This window comes from Stylophora pistillata, chromosome 11, assembly GCF_964205215.1.
Source record: "Stylophora pistillata chromosome 11, jaStyPist1.2, whole genome shotgun sequence".
NCBI lineage: Eukaryota > Metazoa > Cnidaria > Anthozoa > Scleractinia > Pocilloporidae > Stylophora > Stylophora pistillata.
The window spans coordinates 15,508,350-15,524,544 of record NC_142529.1 but is presented as its reverse complement, the minus strand read 5'-3'; the positions used below and the strand labels follow the sequence as shown (position 1 = coordinate 15,524,544).

At 37.8% G+C, this 16,195-nt stretch overlaps 2 protein-coding genes across 2 annotated transcripts; one reads left to right on the top strand and one right to left on the bottom strand.

The window, feature by feature from the left end:
• Positions 1–10,924: 10,924 nt before the first annotated feature.
• Positions 10,925–13,507, bottom strand: LOC111333390 (uncharacterized). Its single transcript, XM_022938940.2, has 2 exons — positions 12,228–13,507; positions 10,925–11,563 (listed from the first exon to the last, which is right to left on the bottom strand). The coding sequence occupies exons 1-2, from the start codon at positions 13,425–13,427 to the stop codon at positions 11,156–11,158; spliced, it is 1,608 nt and encodes a 535-aa protein (XP_022794675.2). The 5' UTR covers positions 13,428–13,507; the 3' UTR covers positions 10,925–11,155.
• Positions 13,508–13,545: 38 nt separating this feature from the next.
• On the top strand, positions 13,546–16,195 carry LOC111333386 (intraflagellar transport protein 25 homolog). Its single transcript, XM_022938935.2, has 5 exons — positions 13,546–13,732; positions 14,537–14,643; positions 14,928–14,996; positions 15,484–15,527; positions 15,837–16,195. Exons 1-5 carry the CDS (start codon positions 13,641–13,643, stop codon positions 15,939–15,941), a joined length of 417 nt encoding a protein of 138 aa, XP_022794670.1. The 5' UTR covers positions 13,546–13,640; the 3' UTR covers positions 15,942–16,195.

Sequence of the window (16,195 nt, the reverse complement as noted above, 5' to 3'; positions counted from 1 at the left end):
GCCTTGACAATACGGAAGACAACAAACGACAATAGGCATCTCACATCATTCCAGGATTGTATCTTGAAACATCAACGAATATTTTTTCTTTGAGGAGAGTATTTTACCGATTAAAGATGATTTGGTTCACCAACTTAGTTGTTGTAATTGTAAATTGGCTTTCGTTAAGAGTTTCCAAAGCCTCGTCAGAATGGCGCCAATTAGCTTGTAATTAGATGGATTTAGCAAGAGGACGGGAACGTCAGTTGACAACTGCGCGCGCAGCAAAAATACCGGCAAGAAACTGGGTCGAGAACGTCGCCCTGTTGTGTTTCAGAAGTAGTGACTTAGCAGTCGTTGCAAGGAGGCGTAAACGAAACATTTGTTCTTGAATAGCCTTAAGGCTGCCAACACAAAATTTTGGTTTAACAAACAGCTTTAAGGACAACGAAACTATCTTCTTTGAGAGTTATGCAACAAGGACAAACAGAGGATAAATTATAGCTACGGCAAGTTAGATTTTAATATATGAATCCATGTGGGCGATTAAACTTTATAATTGATCCATTCCAGGTAAGACTCGTTCGTGTCTTTTGATTCATCTGTCAAATTTTAGAGCCCATCAGAAATTTTTTTCTGTGATTTGTGTTGCTGTCATTTCGTTTCGTGCCACTAGATTTTAGCACAGCTAATCTTTCTTTATAATTTTACAAAGTTTAATTTGGAAATCGTCATCGTTTTTCCCATCGTTTACTACATAGTCATGATGGTACATCTCTTTGGAACATTGACTACTTAGAGATGCAATACATTTTGAACGGGGTTACGGCGAAACCATGTAGAAGCAAAGCGACCCAAAAACGAAGCTGTTTACGATGAGTTCTTGTTTAAAGCTGAAAGAATGAATTGAACTCAAACAAGTCATCCATGAAACGGTTAGGCTTAGGAATAAGACTTTGTTTCTGTTTCTTTGTTTGCTTTGTTTTGTTTCTTCTTTTTTTTAACGAAGTCGTTCAAGACTGAATTAAATCACTTGATTTGAAAGCCGTGTCGAAATAAAATGGATTCACGGTCATTTTCTTTTGCTGAATGAGCACAGCTTTCTTGTTTTCATCAGCGCGGATTAAAAGAGTTTATGACATAGCAAAGTACAAACCCGAGCACTTGAAATTCCTAACTTATTTATCTCTGACTTTAATCCACAAAGCATGCCTTCATGATCGGTAAAAATGACAACCATAACAGATAAAAAATAATACGGTATGTAAGCTTCGAGATATATATATCTTATTAACCAAGCGCGAGGGCCGTACTGGGAGAATATCGGCCCGAGGTCTTAACAGTACGGACCGAGCGCAGCGAGGTCCGTACAAAAAAGACGATGGCCGATATTCTTCCAGTACGGTCTCGAGCAAGCTTGGTTAATAAGAGATTTATTACACGACTGAAGTTCAAAGGAACACAACTGCGGTATCATTCGGGACCATTCGCGACAGTGCCCGGTCCAATACTGAGAGAATATTGACCGGCACTAGAGCATTTTGATTGGTTGATTTAGTTATTGGCCCTCTGACTTCCCGAGTCGTGTAATAATTCATTTGATTGACTACCCTCAAACGTCAACATGCAGCATGGTTATTGATGAAGTGATCTACGATAAAATTCAACAGCTCCCAATTTATGAGGCTTTGAAAAAATACTTGAAATAATTCATAAAATGCGTGAAATAATTCATAAGCTTTATAACTTAAAGGCTGTTTAATCGACACAGTTGGCATTCAACTTTCTGATTATCAGAGCGAGAGCATTAGGGAGAAGATTAGGTCAGCTATCTGAAATGAGAAGGTGAGTCGAGCAGTAGCTTTCGCGATCTTTACCTTTTAACATGTACCCTTACGACTTTCACCTCATCAAGGTCAACTAATTTGATAAAGATAAGCTCACTAACAGTTTTTATTAGTCTAGAATGGAATCATATCTTACCAACGCTTTAGTGCCTCGCGGACAAACGTTGCCGTGAGTTTCAGCAAAAGGATAATTTGTCGACGGTTACGTTATTTTCAGTTTAAAATTTAACCCATAATGTCGCTGATATTATTTGAATCTAACAGACAAACAATTTTGAGGATGAGCGGGTTACACCTGGTTATCAAACACTGATCATTTCGTTTGTAGAAGATATACAAAATTGTAGACCCTAAAGGCATAATCCGAAAAAATCGAAGAGAGGACCAAGAGCTCATAAATTAAAATACAGTTAATTTTCCGTATGTCCTAAGCGTTACATAGTTGTATAAAAGCGAGAAAATAACCTATGTTGGGTTAAGATATAGAAAACCTGTCAAAATAGCATCCAATCTTTATACCATTTTACTTTTACTTAAGTTTACTTGTTCCTTGTCCGTTTCAGTGTTTTATTTGAGCCCTTGTGAGTGTTAAAGACTGATATGATTAACACGTTGGCGGGATTCCAAGCGAAAAACCAAAATGAAATGGGCAAAAACAAAGGAGAGTTCGCTTTCACCAGAAAAATTCGAAAGTCACTTCTGGAAAGTAGTAAAAGGCGGTGAAATAGAAGTTTCATCCAGTTTAAAAAGCTAACTTTTTAAGAGAAAGCTACCTTTGGGTGTTTAATTTGTGACCAACAAAAGCTAAAAAAAAAAAAAAAAAAAAAAAAAAAGGAAACAGAAGAAAAGAAAAACGTCTAAATACCAAACATTTATTATCATAATTTCTCTGGCAATTACATTAATAGAAATAAACACATTCTAATGGGGCGATACTCGAATGACTGAATGAGAAGGAAAATGACTGTCCTTGCATTTGACTACGGGAAGCTGGCAAAATTGTCACTTGTTTCGACCAGCTGCGCAGGCGGAGTCTGGAAGGGGAACATGTAGCCCACATTTTTTCCCGATTACTTTGTACCTCTTTATTTACCATCACTCCTACACCGCAAATTGTATAAGTATTTTTAGAAACATTTTGTTTTCTACATGCTCTGCCTGAAACAGATTTTTGTACTCTAAACTTGATTGCTCGTTATGATTGGTATGTGCATTCCTCTACGAGTGTATTTGTACTTCTTTTCATCAATTTTTTTTACTCAAAAAACTTCATTGGGGTACCAGTGGAGCCTGTTTTGCCAAGGATCATAACTTCAGACTTTATGGGACGAATAAAAACTCTGTTCATTGAATTCCAAAGCAGAAGTTGCTAAAGAATGTTACTTAATTGTGAGCAGACCTTATCGAAGCTCTTTCCCACACAGTATAATGTGGTATCATCTGCATATATGAACACATCCCCAAGTGTAATAGCATTAGGGAGGCCATTGCACTAGATAGTATAAAGCCTTAAACTTAGGAGAGATCCCTGGGGAATACCATGTTTCACTTTATCCAGATTTGAAGTGTGCCATTTACCACAGTGTGCTGAAATCTGTCTCTTAAATAATCCATTAGCCATTCGTAAAGATTTTCACTTTATCTTATAGCCTAGAGTTTTAACGACAAGATATTGTGTGAGATGCTATCAAAGGCCTTCTTAAAGCCAACAAATATCGCACCCACAATCATACCTTCTTCTTCCAGGTATCTTTCATTGAAAGTAACATACCTTCTGATGATAGTCCTTTTGTATAGCCCCACTTTGAAGAACCTTTCTGGAGAGGACTTCTTCAGGTGCTCATATACTATGTTACTGATGTTCGAGTAATTTACTTAGAATGATGCACAGCAAGGATATAGGTCTATAGTTGGTAATGTCCGTTCTTGCTACCCTCTTGAAAATAGGGGTAACCTTTGCTTTTTTCAATAAAATGGAAATAGTTCTTGTAACGAAACGACGGCCGAGGATATTTTCCAAGCTATTAAATTCCTCTACGAGGCCGATGTGCCATGTGCTTGATATACCATTAGGGCCTGCTGCTTTATTACTTTGACCTTCTTGTATTGGCTTTTGAAAATATTTTCAGATTTCAGGGCCAAAGAGTCCGCGAAGGCGGATGCTTGCTTGAATAGTATTTTTTGCCATTGAAGAAAATGTTTCCAGCGCTTTGTTGTTAAGTACATAGTCCTGATGTGAAACAAACTGACCCCGTTACCTATGTATTATTTTGAATATTCTACAATGTCTACAAGATGAAGCGTTGCTGGCTTAATTGTGCGAGTGCAAAACACGCCGGCGCTGACGCTAGGCTCTTCATGCAAATACTTAAGCTGTTAATGAATAACACTTACGAAGCACTAAGAGCTAGTACTTGCAACCTTTTAAACAAAGCTTAATTGTTACAAATCTTTGTTTGCTTGTTTGTTTGTTTGTTTTTTTGCAGACTTTGCAGCTTCATTAAACATGAAGCCTTTGTGGGTTGTTATACGTATTGCATTGAGTGTATACTTAGCATTTCTGAAATTAGAAAATGACGGACGCCAACAAAACATGGATGGTCCGATAAACCAAACAGGCACTCCAACTAGCTTACGCAAATCGTATAATTTATTCCAGTATATTATTATTCGATCTAGAGAAAAGAAATTAAATACATTTGAGAAACTGAACAGGATCTATCGATACATTAACACACAAGTTAAACTATTAGCTAGAATTGCAGCACTGATAACTTACTTCTGTGGCGATGTCTAGTAGGATTGTTTCACGGTATACAGGTCAGCAACAGATATAACAGATCAGGGTATAACAGAATACGGGTCGGGGCGACAGGTCAGCAAAACATGAAGGTCACTTCGAATCTAAACATCTGAACTGAAAGCAGACTTATTCACGTGGCTTAATTGCGAAACTTAGTGTCAATCAATGTCAATCAAAGTCAATCAGGAAATCAAGTTAATAATTCATTGTATTAACGAAACAATGGATATAGCGATTTTCGGTGATACACCAAAGAGTATGAGTAAGCAACAACGCAGAGTTACTTGAAGCAAAACAGGTTTCCGCTGATGGAAATCATGTTGCTCAAAGCACATTTTCATCTACTGCTGATATCCATAACAAGCTAGCCTGCAGGGCAGGCGTAACCTGGGCAAGCGAGTGCACAGTATTTTTTTAGCGAAAAATGGCCACAATCTTTGATTGATGGCGGCGGATGGCTGAGGAGAGTAAGAAATGTGTACCAAGGGGGTGTGTGACGATCAAAGATACGAAGAGGCTTCAACTCCAAATTAAACTTGGCCGGTAATATAAACGATCGCACGCTTCTTAACGTTAACTTGCCTAATAAGACGCCTGCTCTTCAGGCTACAACAGGCCTGATGATAAAGAATTCTTCGATGAAAGCTGTTATGACAACAAATGTAAAGCGATCCGTTGAATGGCTGTCACGCAAGAGGTCATGTCCGTGGTACATTCCTGGTCATGACCTCTTGCGTGACAGCCGTTCACTCGGACGCTCAGCTTATGGTAGGCCAGGAAAGAAACTTTTAAGAATTAAACAACGGGGGGAAAACGGGGTGGAAAACATGCACAACTGTCCTGGTGTATTTTGAACTTTTCGATTTTTCGGAGAAAGCGAAAAGTTATGGAACTTTTTGAGGAAATTTTCAGGGTCCATAAGGGAAAATAAGATGAATCGCGAAATTTTGCAACTGTAGGCGGAGTCTCGATATTTCGGCAGTTCTTGATTTTAACATCATGAAATAAATTACAACATGAAGTAAAGTCAATTTGGAATTCATCGCTCACAATTTGCACTTGCAATGAAATATATGAAGTTCATATATTTTGTACTGCGGTATTAGATACATATGATGCACGATCCTCGCAGTAGATAGCGCTATTTAAGCAATAGCGAAAATCAGACCTGTAAAAAAAAAAATCAGGCCTGTACGGGACTCGAACCACTGACCTCTGCGATACTAGTGCAGCGCTCTACCAATTGAGCTAACAAGCCAACTGGGAGTAGGCCGTTAAATTGATTCGTAATAAACCCGTGAAAGTGATAAATAAGATATGATGCACGATCACGATGATCACGATCACGATGCGCTGCACTAGTATCGCAGAGGTCAGTGGTTCGAGTCCCGTACAGGCCTGATTTTTTTTTTTTTTTTCAGGTCTGATTTTCGCTATTGCTTAAATAGCGCTATCTACTGCGAGGATCGTGCATCATATGTATCTAATACCGCAGTACAAAATATATGAACTTCATATATTTCATTGTATCTCATTGATCACTTTCACGGGTTTATTACGAATCAACTTAACGGCCTGCTCCCCAGCTGGCTTGTTAGCTCAATTGGTAGAGCGCTGCACTAGTATCACAGAGGTCAGTGGTTCGAGTCCCGTACAGGCCTGATTTTTTTTTTCAGGTCTGATTTTCGCTATTGCTTAAATAGCGCTATCTACTGCGAGGATCGTGCATCATATGTATCTAATACAGCAGTACAAAATATATGAACCTCATATGTTTCATCGTATCTCATTGATCACTTTCACGGGTTTATTACGAATCAACTTAACGGCCTGCCCCCAGTTGGCTTGTTAGCTCAATTGGTAGAGCGCTGCACTAGTATCGCAGAGGTCAGTGGTTCGAGTCCCGTAGAGGCCTGATTTTTTTTCAGGTCTGATTTTCGCTATTGCTTAAATAGCGCTATCTACTGCGAGGATCGTGCATCATATGTATCTAATACCGCAGTACAAAAGATATGAACTTCACATATTTCATTGTATCTCTTTTATCACTTTCACGGGTTTATTACGAATCAACTTAACGGCCTGCTCCCAGCTGGCTTGTTAGCTGAATTGGTAGAGCGCTGCACTAGTATCGCAGAGGTCAGTGGTTCGAGTCCCGTACAGGCCTGATTTTTTTTTTTTTTTTCAGGTCTGATTTTCGCTATTGCTTAAATAGCGCTATCTACTGCGAGGATCGTGCATCATATGTATCTAATACCGCAGTACAAAATATATGAACTTCATATGTTTCATCGTATCTCATTGATCACTTTCACGGGTTTATTACGAATCAACTTGACGGCCTGCCCCCAGTTGGCTGGTTAGCTCAATTGGTAGAGCGCTGCACTAGTATCGCAGAGGTCAGTGGTTCGAGTCCCGTAGAGGCCTGATTTTTTTTCAGGTCTGATTTTCGCTATTGCTTAAATAGCGCTATCTACTGCGAGGATCGTGCATCATATGTATCTAATACCGCAGTACAAAATATATGAACTTCACATATTTCATTGTATCTCTTTTATCACTTTCACGGGTTTATTACGAATCAACTTAACGGCCTGCTCCCAGCTGGCTTGTTAGCTCAATTGGTAGAGCGCTGCACTAGTATCGCAGAGGTCAGTGGTTCGAGTCCCGTACAGGCCTGATTTTTTTTTTTTTTTCAGGTCTGATTTTCGCTATTGCTTAAATAGCGCTATCTCCTGCGAGGATCGTGCATCATATGTAATTTGCACTTATATGTATATATATTATTTTTTAATATATAAATATATATATATATATATATATATATAAATATATATAAAGTGTGACTTGATTTTCGTAGAACAGTGCTCAATACATAGAAGTAGAGCGAAGTATATATTGTGGGAGGAAAAAGACAAGTAAACTACAAGTTCATCCCTACAAGCCTGTTTCGTGGTCGCCCACTCATCAGGGGATTTTTATATATATATATATATAAATATTTATATTTTTTTTTTCTAAAAGAGCCCCGCTTGAAGCAAATGGCATGTGATGTAGTCGTGGTTGGAGGAGGTATGTCAAGATCGTAAATGGCGGAGACACTCATGCGGCTGAAGAAAGAAAGAAATGAATGCTTGTTTGAGAAAGATTACAGATTTGGCGGACGGAACTTTGGCGTCAGGTTTAAGCCAGCACCGAACATCAGTATAAGTAAGGAATGCATTTGTTATTGTTAAAAAAGCATCGTTAAAATTCAAGTCATACTGAAGTGGCCGAGAAACTGTTTAAACAGAAAGGACGGAAGGGTGTGGGAGATACAAGAGCAGGCGGATGTATCTACCTCAAAAAAAGGAAGCACGTTCCTTTTGCATAGACTGCACGTCCGTTGACATTGCACTTATTAGGCATGCATCTCCCTTTGGTCAGCTTGAAGAAGGTCACATCCTTCAGTTGTCTACATAGATTGAAGTTGCTTTAAAGAAAAGTGTGGGAAATTTAAGATGGTGTTCTCGCAAATTCTTAACCACCAATTGAAAGCCGTTGATAATGCCATCTTCCAAAAACTTTTGTCCTCGTCGCATGTGAGTTCATGAGGCCAAGGCTTGGCGTGGGAGGTGAATTTTGGAGCGTAGTCAATTTTGCGTGGCCAGTCTAGTGTGCTGCTGCATTGCAGATTGTGCAACATGATTGAAACCTAAGAGGTTAAGACCGCAAGCTTTTCCCCCGACACACGTCTGTGCATATGTGCTAACTGCACAATTGTGAAAGCTACAGCCCCTTGAGCTTCTTTTAGTGAAAACCTAAGGCACTTGTATGGTGGTACAAGAGAGGTTGCTCTTCGAATGTAATTATACTTAGTAAATTTGAAAAGTAAGCGTGTTCGAGGTCCCTCAGCAGCTCTGATAACAGGCCCGGAGACCAATTTTCTATTTTATAGTTTTATAAATGCTCAAAACTCCCACTGACTTGCTAAGAGAACTATGTGAAGATCTTTTACCCTTTGTTGAGCTTGAAAGTAAACTTTTTTACAGTATACATTAAACCTTGTCTTAACAACATATTGACAGCAGGTAATCATTTGTAACTTCAACCCACAGGTCTAGGAGCCTGGAGAGTGGAAAGATACACAAGAGAATGATGTGAGAAAAATTTTTTTTCTATCATTATTGTTTTTAACCGGTTAACCGAGATTAAAAGATATTTAAGTAGACCATTTTCTTCTGAGAATGAGGACTTGTAGTCGATGTTAGGAGTGTTTGTAAGACTTTTACTTATGATGTTTTGTTAAGCGAAATCAAAAAAAAATTGAAGAAATTTTTCATTGGTCTGGGATATTTTTGTTTGCCTAACTTTGAATACGTGTCTTTTTCTACTTCTATGTCTGCCTTTGTGTCTATCGACCCAGTCTTTTCTACGCTTTACGTCTAACTGTGTATATAGGTGACCTTTTCATCTGCCTCTGATATTAGTGAATTTGTCCTGTACCTAAAAATTGTGGTTTTTAAATCTAACATGTTTACCTGTAGTTACCAAATGTAATTTATCTTGTTGTCAGGGATTTAGCTAGACGACTCCATGTCCCCTTGATGCCTTTGGGTAAATTCAAAGATCGACGTATTCATCCAAGCAAGAGGTATCTTTGCGTCCACCTTTCAATCTCTTAAGGAGAAAGCTTTTCCGACGCTCATGTTAGGGCCGTTTTCAAATATGAACTGAGTCAGAAATGTATGGATTTGCCTGGAGAAACATGACCAAGGAGAAAGCACTGGAGATTCCTTTTTACCGGGACTTATTGTGCCAGAGACTTGGAGGTGAAGGATGTGAATTGCTGAATGCTAGATACGCTGTAAGGAGAGATTTCTACGAAGATAGCGCTTTGTGCAGATTGGAAAAACGACAAGCATTTAAGTACTTTTCGCAAAAATACTACAGACCTCTTGGTGGCATGTCAGATTTCTCATCAGCAGTGAAGAAATCTGCACTGCGTAAAGGTGTTTTTAAACGGGAAAGTGAACGTTCTAGAAAGAGAAGGAAAGGGTTTTGCAATTCGCACCGATCATTTTTCAGCTTCGGAAAAAAAGCTTATTATTGCTATTCCAAGTGTAGCATTTGGAGCCATCATGGGTGATGTTGCTGCAGAGGTTAAAGGAAATGTAATGTTTGAATCCAGTATGGGAGTAAATGCGTTTAAAGTGGTGGCAGTTTATAGGTATCCTTGGTGGGAAAACTTTACTTCCTCTCAGAACAGGAGCGAGCCAATCGATGAAAGATTATGGTCAGCTTCTATATGTTTGTATGATCTGATGCCATATGGGGTAAGTTGGAAAGGAAATTTTGCCGATGAAATGTCCTTGATAAGGGCGTGTCGTTAGAACTCCCAAGAGATTCTAAGACTCAAATAAAAATTATGCTACCTGCGTTGATTTTTTTAATTGGGTCGGGAGTTATCTAGTCGGAAGTACAAAGAAAACGTCTGCGTGATATGTTAAACTAGCAAAAGTGCTCTGAGAAATGGCGCTCAAACTGAGGGGGTTGGTTGTACAAGAATGATTATTAACTCCGCCAAAGAAACTGATTCCTTTGTCCAATGTCATTTGAATACCACGAGATTTGTTTTGGCTTAGAAAGTAACTTAACCCTATCATCCACACAGTTTTCTATGCATTTCGTGAAGTGTTGACAATGAGAATTTTTTCAAATTCAAAAGCGTCTTTAGTTGGGGATCATTTCCTTTATTCTCGTCACCTTAATGTTTGATTCAGAGGTAATAATTAAGTAAAGAGAAATGAAATTTCAATCAATCAGATGGTTAAGTTGGAACTATTTTCAGCACCTATTTCCAACATATTTTCAGACTTTTGGCATCATCGTCAGTATTGCTATTTTACTCCAAACTAAATGGGTTGACTACTGCTTGTTCGTAGTCAAGCTCTGTTGAAGTCACGAAAAACTGACTTACTTAATTTTCTTCATGACCAAAGCATAATTTCATTTTTGATTTTACCCTTTCACCCCCAAGATCTGATTAGAAATTCTCCTTATTGTCTATCATACAATTTCTATGATGTTGGCTTGGAGAATTTGGTACTGGATCAACTAAACCTTCTCTAGTTGATATTTTTCTTTATTCTCATTACATGTCTGCTTGATATTGTATAGATATTGTAAGGAGAAATTCTGCCTTGGTCACTCATGGGAGATTAAAGGGTGAAGGGTGATACATTATGGAGGAATTAAGAGCCAGTTACCCTTAGGAGCTGAACTGTTAAAGTTCATCTTTGAACACTTCCTGAAGGAAGTTTAGTCACTTTTTAACAAATGAAATCTTGTAAATATACAAGAGTTGCTCCAAACAATATGTTAACCTTCTGCTTAGTGAGGAAGCCCATGCAACATACTGTAAAACAAAAACTTGTGCATTAATATAATTTATACTTTAGGCAGTGATATATTAAACCACAGCATTACCAGTAATACTTCAACTGCTCCATTCTTTACTTGGGCTTGTTTCACAAGAAATAATCATTTAACTTAAATCAAAGTTGACAACATTTACATCACCATTTGCACCGAACTCAAATACCTCAATTAGCGGAATATTTTTCTCACAACAACGATATTCGTCAACTACTACCAACAGATTGTACCACTGGATTGAAAAACATCCTTTGTTATAAATGTCAGATGCTTGTTCTTCAGAAAATTCTTCTGAAGACAAAGTTTCTATAAATTCTAGAACTTTCTCTTGTACCTGCCAGTCGAGGGTCACTCCAAGAGCTGGTGAGATCAGTAACCAGGCAACAGGAGAGTGTTCCTTTAACACATTGTCATTGTCAACATGGTGAGACAATGATCTCAGTTTTTGTTGAAAATGAGCTAAGAATTTGTCAAGGTCCAAACTCACTTCTCTTGATGAAAGGGGATACTTCTCATCCTACAAAAAAAAACTTAATTGATAAGTAAATTCTCAGCACTGAATGAGAGTACTTTACTTTACAGAGTTTGTGGTTTTACCATTACATGTACATCAATTTTGATAAATAAACTTGAACCATAGTTAGAGTTACTGAGACATATCATTCAATTTAATGGGCCCATTGGGAAACAGTGCAAGACCTGCTGACTAAAGATGCCTGGCTACGTAACAGCAACACATCCAAAGCCACACTCAAAGACAAAATCAATGCATTCCACCACAACTTCAATGACAAGTTTCAGATATGACAATTTTAATTCTGGATTTAAAAGCCAGATTTAGAACACACTATGAACAAAAGTTTTCTAATAGACTGGTTGAATCATCCAACAACTAGATAGGACACAAGCTACTCATGGTTACACTACAATTAATCATGATAAATCTGCCAAATATTTATGAGTCAATTTTCAAGTAGAGACATATTTGTAGAAGACAGGATCATTCGACAAGACAGGTACGAATCTCAGTACAAGACTGACTGAACCCTGACATGGGACAATAACCATCATTTCAACTAGAGCCCTTCTCCACATTTATAGTTAACCTGAGTCAGATACAATCGATTCATTCATGTTTTTTCATCAGAGCCATCAACTCTGTAGTTACTCATAAAAGTTACCTTTGACTGATATACAGATTCATCATGACAGAATCCCTGCAATCCATACACAGCTCCTGAAATGTAATCATACATTCCTACAACCTCAAAATCAACCACTGAAACCGTTTTATCCTGGATGCCATACAGAATGGCAATCTTCCCACATACATCAATGTCACTATGTTCAGCACTCCTTGAATCTTTCCCATCAGTGCAGAGAACGGACATCACTGTGTCTAAGCTCAGATTTATGGTAAAAAGATTTGAAACTGGCTTTTGGCTATAATTGCAACCCTTTACCACAGTCAAAGGCTTGATTTGCAGTTCTCTCTCAAGGAATCTCTCTAAAAATTTCTTTTTTCCAACAAAATCATCCTCTTCAATGCCAACAGCATGATAAATGGATGGTGCAGTCAAATCCTTAAGGTTTGAAATCTCTCCATTGGTTAACCTGCAATCACCATTACAGACCAAATCACTTTGGAAACTTTCTTTGCCATAACTATCATCAACATCTGCTCTGGTTTGACTTGGTATGTTGCAAGCTGTACTTAACTTTGATTCCTCGTCAAAATCATCTGGGACAATATGGCATTCAGACTCTGAAGATTTTATGTCACTGTCCAAGTTGAATGTTCCTCCAGATTTACTTAATTTGCTGTTAACAGAAACCTCATTGGAAACATTTGCTTCTTCGTGGCTAGATTGCTGGAGAAAATCTCTTTTTTGTGCTTCTGCTTGCATACAACGAACAGTGTTTTGAGAAGAACCTGTACCATTTATCGAAGGGGTCGTGTGAAAAGCTTGTATTTCGATTAATGTTGATGATTTAAAATTGTTCACACTCTGTCGCGCTTTTTTTTCGGACGTTTTACGTTCTGAAGTCACGCGATGTATCTCAAATTCCGGAAAAACTGAAGAACATGATTGTTCAGGTGCTCTTTGCGATAAAATTCGCGAGTCTCCTTTTGACTTAAAATGATGGGTAGACAGTTGCAATTCTCCTGTCGTACAATTCTTCATGAAATCCCACATTACGTTCCCAAGACGATGGGATTGTGGAATTGAAGAAAGCTCGGTTTTGGAAAGGTGGGGAGGCCTAAGTAGTTTCTTAGCTGCATCCTTGTCGACTGAACTGACCTCTCCGTTATAACCTTGACCATTACGTTTTACATCTAAGAATGCAGCAGAAAATTGTTTCGTACTTAGTGGAAACATTCCTTATTAATGGAAACAAATCTTTACCCTCTTCACAGAACATCCGCCATCTTGAATGTGACTATGCTATTTGTCAGCAGTTGAAACCAAGCTGCGCATATTCAGCATAAAACTCGGCCCAGTAATTTCGGGGGCTACTTAGATTTTGAAATGTTTTGAACCTCTCACTTGCGAAAAAGAGAGTTTTCCTTGTCAGGAAATAGCACCACAAACATGTTTGACGTGGCTTTAAGTAGTGCTGGAGCAACTATTGCCCTTGCTACATCATTTGATGAAAATCATCCTCCAGAAAATATTATTGACGGGTAAGTATTTTACGTTCGGTGAAGATCTTCGTAAACATTCTAAATTTCCGACGAGAAAAGTAAATTGAGGTTTCGTTAGGGCACAATTAAGATATTTAAAGGCCACTTCCAATTTATCCGGAACACATTAATACTTTGCTCTTTGGAACTGTTTGACTGATAGACCACGACACAACGTGGCATCATTCTAAAGTGTTGAATATTATCATGTAGTTGTCATGGTGATCACGATAGCTTGCCACGGAATGTGCATGATCTGTTTGTTCTCAAAAAGCAAGATTTAAGAAAAGAAAGGTATAAGGCGTAACACTGCATTTGCAAGTGGTATTACACCAGGTGAAATTTGAAAATCACAGTAGAACCCTGCTAACTGAAACTCCCAAGGGAAATGAAAATGGTTCATGTTAGGTGATATAAATAACTGAAGAATTGGGGTCAAATCTAAAAGGAATTGGATCTTTCTTGAGTTAGCAAAGGGCTCAATTTAACTGCATTCAAGCTATTTGGGTGTTACTGTAGTGTGGTATCTTTCTTTGCTTAAAAAAAAAATGAAAACACTCCCAGGCAAGGGTAAGTAAATGGTATCTTAAAATCAAGAGCCTATAAATCAGTCTTTTTAATGGCTAAAAAGCTTGTTTACAATCAATTTAAACTCCCATCTAGGAGTCTCCCAGTCAACGCTCTTGGATGTTTAAACAAGGGTCTTTGTATTTCTGTGAGTCTCACATTTTACCTGTGCCTCTTAAGGTCTTATTTCCGGATCAGCCAAACTATAATAGTTTGTTGTTTCATTTTGCTCCACAGAAGTCTTGATACTTTCTGGCCAACAACTGGAATGTTTCCTCAAGAATTCATTATCACCTTCAGTGCATTAATGAGCATTGGAAATATTAAACTCTTATCTTCAAATGGTGAGTAGGATTGTAGAAGATCTTCAAATGCTGTTTAAATGCAATGTAACATGGGCATTTTCTTCACCAGATCCTGTTATCAATTCAATGATTTTATTATTGCAGGGACCACATCATTGTTTTAGTGTCATATTTTGAAAGATTTCAAAAAAGATTTGTTTTTTGTGATGTAAAATATAAAGGAATTTTTTTTGTGAGGGGTCAGGTACATGTGGGTTACCAGCTAGCTCATTATAGACAAGGAGCTTCAAGGTTTTGTAGCTTATATGATATTTTATTTGCAGTTAAAGCCCTCAGCATAGAGAAAAGCACAAAAACAGAGGCACTGGACTTCGAACCTCTTGTGGACAAAGGTAAATAGAGCCTATTGATATGTTTTAGAAAATGTTGTTTTTCATCTTGGTGAAAAAGAGGTAAATGAATTTTTTATTGCCTGTCACCCAATGTAGTCATGCTACCATTTATAAAACAATTGATAGCTTGACTTCATATCATGAGACAAACAGCATAGAGTATAAACCTATTGATAGGTTATTAGGCAAGCATAACCTTATGGGCTCTTCTAAAAAATTTTGGTCAGAACCTTTCTCAGAAAAAAATTAAATAGTTTAAATAATAAAAATAATGATAATAACAAAATGATTAAAACAAGTTTAAGTAAGGACATTCAGTCAAACAAAACTCTGATTTTGATCGTTGACAGGACAATAAAGTGCACATTAACAGGGTCCAGGTCTGAGTGATTGCAGACTGTGGTTGACTGTAGAGTTAAAGACTGGAAAAAATTAAATTAAACCTTCATGCAATTTATGAAGAATGTGTAATTGTTATTTGTGGCAGAGTATGAACATTCAGAGGGTCAGATGCAGAGAGATGAGATAAAGGTAGGTAGGGGTAGTTTTCATTCCACAATGAACCCCACTTATGTTGTGATCCAGTTAAAAAATATATGTATCTGGCATTCTGAACCATGACTGTGTTCTGCTGGAAAGACTTGCACTAACCCGAGGTTCAAATTTTCCACCCCCAGCCTCCAGGCACGGACAACAGTCAAATGTTGCTGGGTTGCCCTGAGGAATGTTGAAGCTTTGAATTCATTAGTGCATTAAAATACAAATACTGTTATTCAATCCTAATTGTGAATGTAGGGATGTTACATATAAGTATTATCTGCATATCTTTTTCCTTTGTAGATTCCTGTTACATCAGCATGCCATCTGAAATTTGTTATCAAAAGTGGATTTGACCATTTTGTTTCTATTCATAATGTCAGTGTTGATGGCACAGCCGTGCACTAAACATCAGGCTCTATATTCAGACAAGCTGTGAATATAAGTAATTACAAGAACATGTTTTAAGCAAACACCAGTAATATGTTTGCAGAGGGATGTTGACTTCTTGTTACAGTTCCATATAATATTATGTATAAAAAAAAAAAACCCATGTGGTTGTTTTCAATGTCCATAGGGAAAACTTGGCTTGACACAAAGTATTTAATGTATGTCCCCTCCCCCTTTGATTAATAAAACTAACAATTTTTTGAATAATATAA

Coding starts and splice junctions, on each gene's coding strand:
- LOC111333390 (XM_022938940.2), bottom strand. CDS start 13,427: ATGTTTCCACTAAGTACGAAACAATTTTCTGCTGCATTCTTAGATGTA. Junction 11,564..12,227: donor AATCTGTATATCAGTCAAAG/GTAACTTTTATG, acceptor TTTTTTTTGTAG/GATGAGAAGTATCCCCTTTC.
- LOC111333386 (XM_022938935.2), top strand. CDS start 13,641: ATGTTTGACGTGGCTTTAAGTAGTGCTGGAGCAACTATTGCCCTTGCT. Junction 14,997..15,483: donor CGAACCTCTTGTGGACAAAG/GTAAATAGAGCC, acceptor TATTTGTGGCAG/AGTATGAACATTCAGAGGGT. Junction 15,528..15,836: donor TGCAGAGAGATGAGATAAAG/GTAGGTAGGGGT, acceptor TTTCCTTTGTAG/ATTCCTGTTACATCAGCATG.